At 32.3% G+C, this 9373-nt stretch overlaps 1 protein-coding gene across 1 annotated transcript; it reads right to left on the bottom strand.

The window, feature by feature from the left end:
* Positions 1 to 5671: 5671 nt before the first annotated feature.
* LOC145111687 (polyubiquitin 3-like) lies at positions 5672 to 6802 on the bottom strand. The gene has a single exon (XM_079047947.1). The coding sequence runs from the start codon at positions 6685 to 6687 to the stop codon at positions 5767 to 5769; it is 921 nt and encodes a 306-aa protein (XP_078904073.1). The 5' UTR covers positions 6688 to 6802; the 3' UTR covers positions 5672 to 5766.
* Positions 6803 to 9373: the final 2571 nt, after the last annotated feature.

Raw genomic sequence — 9373 nt, 5'->3', positions numbered from 1 at the left:
TTTGAGCTTATTTATGGCCATAGCATGTCAAATTAACTTTTATCCTTGCTGTAAAAATGACCATTTTAATGAATTTATCCAACCCGTTTAAACTATATGTTTGTGATATGCTATTTCAGCAAAACACAGGGACCTGTTATGTATTTTTTTGACATTTATTCATAAAAGTTTCAATGAAATTTCTTTGATTTTGGTGATAAATAGCATTGTACTTTCAAAGTACATTTCTATTTATCCGTTTTTATGTTTACAAATTTACCAAAAATGTTAATTTCTAAGATGAAGATGGGGAAGAATAACAACTGTTTCTATCTTTTTAACAAGGGGCTAAATAAGAAATAAAAAGATTACTCCAAAGATCCCAATCGTAGCAACCATATCAAATGATTATACATTTCTAAGAAATAATATTTTCACTTCTATTTGTATCCATCTGGTAAAACAATTGTGGTGAATTAACATTTTTTGGTTATATTCTTGATTTACCGAATATGTTTTTTTAATGGTAATGGTTTAATTCACTTACTTCATTTTTTAAAACTTTTAACTGTAACTCAAATAATAACCTTATACTATGTATAAAACTGTAATATATTCCAATATTGCCCTTAAAAGTCAATATGTTCACCATTGTTATTTTTATCAGGGACAATTCATCCAAGGTAGAAATATATAATTTTTTTATTTTTATCGAAATTAAGGGATATTATATATTACTTATTTAAGAATATAAATTTGTCTAACAATCAAATTATAAATTTTAAGCAACTTCACCTAGCAATGCATCTGTTGCCTCATCATATGGTTTTCCATGCTTCAAGGGGTTCTTGGAGAACCTGATTGAAATAAAAAAATAAGCAACGAATTATTTACCAAAAAGATGGACCATTTAGAATTATTTACCAAAAATATGGACCATTTATGTTACAATCTCCAAAATTAACATGTATGGAATAAATTCTGCAATAAGGACCATAATATAATTATACTTTCAATGTTGTCCCATAATATCATTAAATACAATTTTATTTCAATTATTTTTTAAAAGTATATACACATAATAGCATTGTACTTTCAAAATCTATTTCATATATTTTTTGTAACTATTTACTACCACATCATAGTATTGTACTTTGAAAATCTGCAATAGGATATTTGACTTTACAAGTTAGCCTTAGGCCAAAAAGTTACTTCTTCATCACCGAATCTTTGGGCAAACATGTTATTGAGGCAGTTATCATATTTGGAAGTAATATTGGAAACCAAACTTTTATTCCAATAATGTCTTTAAGTCCTTCTGAAAACAAAACTCCCCTTCAAATTTCAAAGAAGGCAATTTTCATTGGTTGTATGTATTGCAACGACAAATAATAAGATTCAAGGGCAGTCGTTATCGAAGGTTGGTATGTATCTCAAAGATCCTGTTTTTTCACATGAGTAATTGTATGTTGCTTTATCTAGAGTTCAAAGTAAAGAATGATTAAAATTGGTAATTTTAGATAAAGATGATAGACTTACAAACAAAACTTCCAATTTTGTGTATAAGAAAGTTTTTAGAAATTTATAAACAATTTGTATTTTATAATTTGTAATTTCATATGTTGTGTTTATTTATTTTATTACATTTATGTTATATTTAATTTTTCGTATATCAATGTCATTTCCATTATTGATTGTATTTTGTTTATACTACATTTGAATTTACATTTTGTTTTATAAATCATAATTATATTAAATGTCTCCATATACATAACGTACATTGGATATTCAAATATATATATATATATATATATATATATATATATATATATATATATATTAATTTTAAATGATTGATACAAAAGTTTTAAAACAAACTTTAATCTTATAAATTTAATTAAAATTTTAAAATATTTTACCCATGGTTCCTACGGGTTGTAAACTAGTATTATATATCACCTATCATGCCACTTGTCAACCTATTAATTATTAATTTTAAATTTTAAATTTTAAATTTCTCATTCTAGTTACATTAAACTAATAATTGATTCTCCATTTTAAATTTTAAATTTTAAAAATTTTCACTCTAATTATATTAAATTAATAGCATTAGATTAAAAAATAAAATAAAATTAATACAAATTATAAGGTGATATAACTTCATGTATTTATTTAAATCAATGATTATAATTTTATATAACAAAAAAATATCTCTTAAGTAATAATTTAATTAAAATAGTTGATTAATAATTTTGATTTTTTAGTATGAAAGTTTAATTAATTTTATAACTGTAGTTCTCACGGATATATATATATATATATATATATATATATATATATATATATATATATATATATATATATATCAAGCGGTTCGGTTCAGTTATCCGTGGATACGTGGATACCTAAGTATCCAAACCAAAACCGACCCGTTGATATCCGGTTTTTTCGATTTCGATTTTTTTCAGTTTCGGTTTTTTTTCGTTTTCGGATCGGCCATTTCGGCTCGGTTTTAAGGTCTTTTTGAACACCCCTAATATTTGTGAGTTTCTACGTCGATAAAAATTGATGTATATATATGTACGAAAAGTGTATGTAGATGTGAGATAATTATAGTTGTAGTATATGTACAAAAGTCATGTTCATTTTTAGTGATTATTTTATCTGCTTCATGGATACCTGTAATAAGAATGAGTTTCTACACTACAAGAAACCACTAGTCCTTTAAAGTAAATAAATGAAATAATACATAATTATATATATGAGTCAATGTTATAGCTGAAAATGTTGTATAACTATTGTTTTTGGCAACTTTTGTTACCTTATACTCTCTCATGCTCACAACTTTTTAGAAAACAGATGAAAGGAGACCCAAAGTGGTGTATAAAAGGTAGGGGTGTCAATTTATGACACGGCACGACAAAAATACACGACACGAAACGAAATCGGGACGAAATCAAAATTCGAATTCGTTTTCGTGTCATGTTCGTGTCAGTTATAAAAAACACGATGTCGTGTCATGTCGTGTTCGTGTTTACAAATCCACACGAAATTGACACAATTGAGCATGTGTTTGTCGTGTTTATTGTGTTATATATGATTAAATATGAATTAAATAAACTAATAGTTATGTAATATTATATTTGTCGTGTCGTGTCGTGTTGTCGTTTTTTCATCGGTTCGTTTTCGTTTTAGTGAAAAAAACACGACATCGTGTCGTGTCGTGTTCGTGTTACAAAAAACATTGTCGTGCCGTGTCGTGTCAGACAAAAACACGACACGACTGCCCGATTTGACAGCCCTAATAAAAGGAGCACCAAAGGTCAAGAGATTTTACACATTTTTAGTGTACACACGCATGCATGTACAAAGCCTATTTCCCTTTTGATTTTTTACAATATATTTCCATTAAGGTGTTTTGAGTAATATGATTATTAGTATTTTGAATCCTACAAATTGTCATTAGCAGTCGATTGGTTGATATATTTACTACTTAATTACCATTTTGACGAAAATTTGATACTTATGGAATAATATGTAGTGAATTTATTTGATCTTTATACTTGTAAAAGGCAGGGCCGGCATTACCTTGTGTCAATTTAAGCAAGGGTTTAGGGCCCCAATTCTAGATTACTAATTCAGAAAATCTACGCCACAATCAACAATTCCACAACATAGCGACGATTCGATTTTGAAAGAACAACACCTTCTGTTCTTCTTTCTTCTTCTATTCTTCCTTCTCTCGATTGTTCAAATCGGTTGCAGCGTCTCAACCTCAACTGTATGTGTTTTCCACTTTTCTAGTTTTTGAGTTTTCCATTATCTTCCGGTCTTAATGATTGTTATTGTAAATGACGCCTTTCGATTTTAAAATATGTATTTTGTAGATTAGTTAGTGTGACTCCATGGTATCTGTTAATTGCCTTTAAAAATTCTTTCAATACTTAATAGCCTCTCTTTTTAAGATATGCAAGAAGAAAGTAGGAATATTGACAAAAAAAAATTGTAGTTAGTATTTACACCAGCAGGCAAGCACTGTTGTATCTACACTAGGCTAAAAATTTGTAATGATGATTCTGTAGGAAGACCATATAATGAAAAAAAGGATATAAAGTTGGTTTAAATTAAACTTTAATAGTACTCCATTTAGGGAGAGTGTTAAGCCAAAATACAAAAAATCAATGCTTATCTCCTATTATAAAACTTAACATTACAAACTTAAAACATATATTGTTACTACATTTTAATCCCAAAAATCTGTTGCTGGAACAGTTTTTAGTTTAGTTATCACAAATTTAATTTCCTCTAAGAGAGGATTGGTTCTAATCAATATATATATCCACAAATTAATACTGCTGAAACAGTTCTTATATAGTTTAGTTATCAAAAATTTAATTTCTTCTAAGAGGGGACTGGTTCTAATCAATATATATCCACAGGTTAATACTACCGAAACAGTTTTCATATAATAGTGTGTAAGTATGTAATGTGAAGATTGACGAGCCTGCCTAGTGTAAGATGGTGAAAGGGAGTCGAAATGCCATAAAAAATGCCCAGTTATTTACAAAGATGGCAATAAATGATATTTGAAATATATAGCTAATAATTGAATATATATTATATTTAGATGGTAATGTCCTCAAAGTAGATGACGTATCTAAATTTTATTATATTTAAAATGAACTAGCTATTTTGTGTTGATCTAGTGCCCTAATTTTGTACATTTAAAGTCTATAAATAATCAACAAAAGAATGGTTACCATTGGTGTATGAGAAATACATTAAATCAAAATGAATGGTTGATGATAAATTGCATCTTTTTAGACATATTAATGATTTGGTTATGTTAAATCATATATGAGCGTTTATTTTGGTTGATCTTTCTAAAGATTATGTTTGTTGGTATCAAGCCCAGATAAATGAGAGTTTATAACATTAAATAAACTAAAAGCCAAAGGCCCCAAATTTTTGGTTTACCCCCAAACTAGTTTGAACCGCACTGGTAAAAAGTTAAAAAGTATTATGGTCGATAGCCACATTGAGAAATGTATATGCATGCCTCATTGTTTCAATCATTCTTTCTAAAATTTAAGATAAGAAATGTGATTAACATTAGAGCTTTTTAATTAACCTTTGATTATATTATTCACTATTATTTTTTAAGGCTATATAGAATGGAGGACAACACTATTTCACCCAAAAAATTAAGTTACTTGCATGACAATCTAACTAGCTATAGGAAATGGTGTTCAAAGCTACTGTGTTTCATTTTCAAACTATAAACTATATTTTTAAAATTTTAAATACTTGTAAGCTTCTATGACAATTTTAAACTGCGACAAGCCTAAATTAAACATATTGTTCTACACATTAAGACCTAAAAATCGCCACTATAGTGACAAAGTTTCAAAGCAGCAAGAGTTAAAAATACATATGTTAAGCCTCTTCCGAAGTTCTAATGAATATAAAGATGCTCAATACTGTCTACATTTTATATGCAAAATTTATTGATCAACTACTTGAGCATTTGGAACTCGCATGAAGCTCTTCAAGTCTTTAAATAACTGTATTAGCAAAGAGATAAAATCTAGCCTTCTTTTGGCAATGTTTTTGTTTGGTCTTTTTGGCATTATATAAACCAAAATCACTCCAATATAATTCAAACAAGAGCTCTCTAAATTGTTTAATGACATTAAAGAAAGACCAAGAACTGTATTAAAATAGAAACACCATAGTATATAGAACATCAGTTACTTGCGAAAAACACAATGAAGAGTGTTATTGTTTTCAGAAAACACCACCTCTAAGACGAAGGACAAGGTGCAGAGTTGATTCCTTTTGAATGTTGTAATCAGCCAAAGTTCTCCCATCTTCAAGCTGCTTCCCAGCAAATATAAGCCTCTGTTGATCAGGCGGAATACCCTCCTTATCCTGAATCTTTGCCTTCACATTATCAATCGTATCCGAGCTCTCGACCTCTAGAGTTATCGTCTTCCCTGTCAATGTCTTGACAAAAATCTGCATCCCTCCCCTCAACCTCAGAACCAGATGCAAAGTAGACTCCTTTTGAATGTTATAATCTGCTAAAGTCCTACCATCTTCCAACTGCTTTCCAGCAAAGATCAGACGTTGTTGATCCGGTGGAATCCCTTCTTTGTCCTGTATCTTTGCCTTGACATTGTCAATCGTATCAGAGCTTTCAACCTCCAGTGTGATTGTTTTTCCAGTTAACGTCTTGACGAAGATCTGCATTCCACCACGGAGGCGGAGGACGAGATGAAGGGTGGATTCCTTCTGGATATTGTAGTCCGCTAGGGTTCTGCCGTCTTCCAACTGTTTTCCGGCGAATATGAGTCTCTGCTGATCAGGAGGGATACCTTCTTTATCCTGGATCTTGGCTTTGACGTTGTCTATTGTATCAGAACTCTCGACCTCCAAGGTAATTGACTTGCCGGTGAGGGTTTTGACGAAGATCTGCATACCACCGCGGAGACGGAGGACGAGGTGAAGAGTGGACTCTTTTTGGATGTTATAGTCGGCTAGGGTTCTGCCGTCCTCGAGCTGTTTTCCGGCAAAAATGAGTCGTTGTTGATCAGGAGGAATACCTTCCTTGTCTTGGATCTTGGCTTTGACGTTATCAATGGTATCGGAACTTTCAACTTCGAGAGTAATCGTCTTTCCCGTCAGAGTTTTCACGAAGATCTGCATGTTTTCAAGGATGATAAATGAAAATCGAGAGAATTAATGGGTTGATCTTGGTATCGATTTGATTTAAATTGAACGAACTGATTGATGAAGAAAGAGGGGAATGCGTCTGAATTTATAAACAGGGAGTTGAGACGAGAAGAGGTGGGTGGGGTCAAATACCCAACCCTCCAGCACTTTCTAGATTCATCGAACAACGTGCTGTACTGGTCAGATTTGGGTACTTCCATTTTTTTTTTCATAAAACTTTTGTTTTTATTACCATTTATTTTATAAAAACATGTAAATTATATAAAAATCGTGGAAAATAACTAGGAGGGTAATTCATATTTATTTTAATTTATATTTGGTCACTTTGTTTTATATTATTTATCCATAAATTTTTTAATTTTGTTCAAAAAATATCTTATAACCGTCAATAAACCGTATTGTCGGTTTCATCTCTCCAAATCGTATACAAATACTACGTGGAAAACAATTGACTTATAACCAAACCCCTAACCCATTACAGTCGATTTGTGTTTAATATCACACCAAATCTTGTGGAATCCATTTGACGATTGGTTTGTGTAGAATATTAGTAATAAAGAAGATAACAATGTAAATGTAACGTCTGGTTCCTGGTATACATTTAATTCATTAATTTATTTGTTTTGAAAGGGTAACTCGACGAGATGGTGGCCCTAACTCGTCGAGTGGAGGGAAGAATATACACGGGGTTTAAGCTATCTACTCGACGAGTCAAGATCCCTCGACTCGGCGATTAGATCGGCCATAGTGAAACCCTAATTTCGGGGTTTTGCACCCTAATTAAGCTCCTTAACCCCCACCCATTGGCCTCATTTCCAGCCTCCATGTCCCAAACCCTAATCCACGAAACCCTAGAGCTTTATTTTAGAGTGTGAGCCATTTTGAGTGATCTTTGTGTACTTTTGAAGCTTGTGGAAGAAGAAGAAGATAGAGGGCTCAAGAGGGAAAGAGTAGATCCAGAAATTACACACCATTTGCTATATTTTCTGGTAATCAAGTTTCTATCTTGGCCATTAGTTCATTAAACCTCTTTATGTCCATCTTTATGAGGGTTTTTGGTCCAAGAATGATAGCTTTTGGAGAATGGTCGACCCAAGTGGGTATTCTTCCAGATTTAGGACCTAGAGGGGTTGATATGACATAAAGGTGCAAACTTTATGCCATTGGAGCCCCCATGCAAGCCACAGAGTGTCATATTGGCCTTTTTAGCCCCAAAAGGCCATGCATGTGGAAAAAGGTGGGAACTTTACGCGTCCAAGTAGTGTTAGGGGTTTAGATCTGAGGTTGTAAGATTTAGTTGGGTGTATGGATGGATTAAGGACTAAGTTCTAGGTCCCAAGGAATGAAGGAATTAGTGTTTGAACTAAACCATTTAAGAAGATGTATTAATGGGTAAAGTTAGAAACTTTACCCTTAAAAGGACATTTTAGGGTTTATGTGAAGTATGAAGCTTGGATCTGAAGTGTAGGTGCTTAATCCTTTAAGATAGCCCAAACAGACAGGGGAACTCGGCGAGTCCAGAAAGGGACTCGATGAGTTGAAGTCGGGTTGTCCCGATTCGATGCCAGGTAGAACTTGACGAGTCTGTGAAGGGACTCGACGAGTTGACTCGGTTGATCACGAGTCTGAGTAGTATAGGAACTCGTCGAGTTAGGAGGTAACTCGACGAGTTGAGTCGGCTGAGAGTTGGCCTTGACTTGACTTTGACCAGGATGTTGACTTTGACCAGGGGTAAAATGGTCATTTTACCCTAAGAAGGATTATCAGATTTTGATTAAGTGTTATTGTGAAATTGATAGACGAGGAGTCGTTGGAGCAGTCGTCGGAGATTCCTCACACGAGATTTCACAGCTAACATACAAGGTGAGTTTCCTCCAGTAGGAACGGGTCTAAGGCACCAAGGCCAGCCCGTTTAGTTAGTAGTAGTTCCAGACTACGGTCTGATGCCGGGCAGGGCCCGATGTAGGTTTATATGTTTTTCTAGGTTTATATGTTTTTCTAGATTTATATGTTTTTCTAGATTTCAATCGATATGTATAGATAGATAAATATAAATGTTACATGAACAACTTTCATGGCTAAAGAAAATATCTCAGTCACACACTCTCTAACTAATGTCTACATGGTGAACACTTACAAATCACCACTGGACTTTATATTACTTTTATTCATTATAACTAACATCTTGGACTTTGAGTAGCCCAATATCTTGAAATAACCAACATCTTGGGACCGTCATCACATTTCTTATCTTTCTTAATGTATGAGTGAAGACTTATCCAAAATAATGTAGACCAAGTCAAATGGCACGTAGTCAAACATAAATAAACGTTGAAGTCTACCCTGAAAATCGAGTTACACAAGAATTAAGGAACATACCGAGATGTTATGATATTTTTTTATATCTATCTTGTATATAACGACTATATGATTATCACTTACATACATATTCACTCTCACTTTCTATCTGGACATTCTTGAGCACAATAACACTCACTAAATGATCAACTAGCACATTTAATTTGATTTCTACTTAATTAAACTTTTAAGGCAGTGTGATATTTTCACCTCCCGATATTTTATGTCGGAGATCCTAAAGATAAGGGCTTTCCGTTGAAGCACAAAACAATTAACGATGAAAAATAGATGTAGAATAATA

This window comes from Lactuca virosa, chromosome 5, assembly GCF_052849685.1.
Source record: "Lactuca virosa cultivar CGN04683 chromosome 5, Lactuca_virosa_CGN04683_v6, whole genome shotgun sequence".
Lineage (NCBI taxonomy): Eukaryota > Viridiplantae > Streptophyta > Magnoliopsida > Asterales > Asteraceae > Lactuca > Lactuca virosa.
Note: the sequence above shows the minus strand (reverse complement) of the source record. Positions and strands in the feature narration are given on the sequence as shown.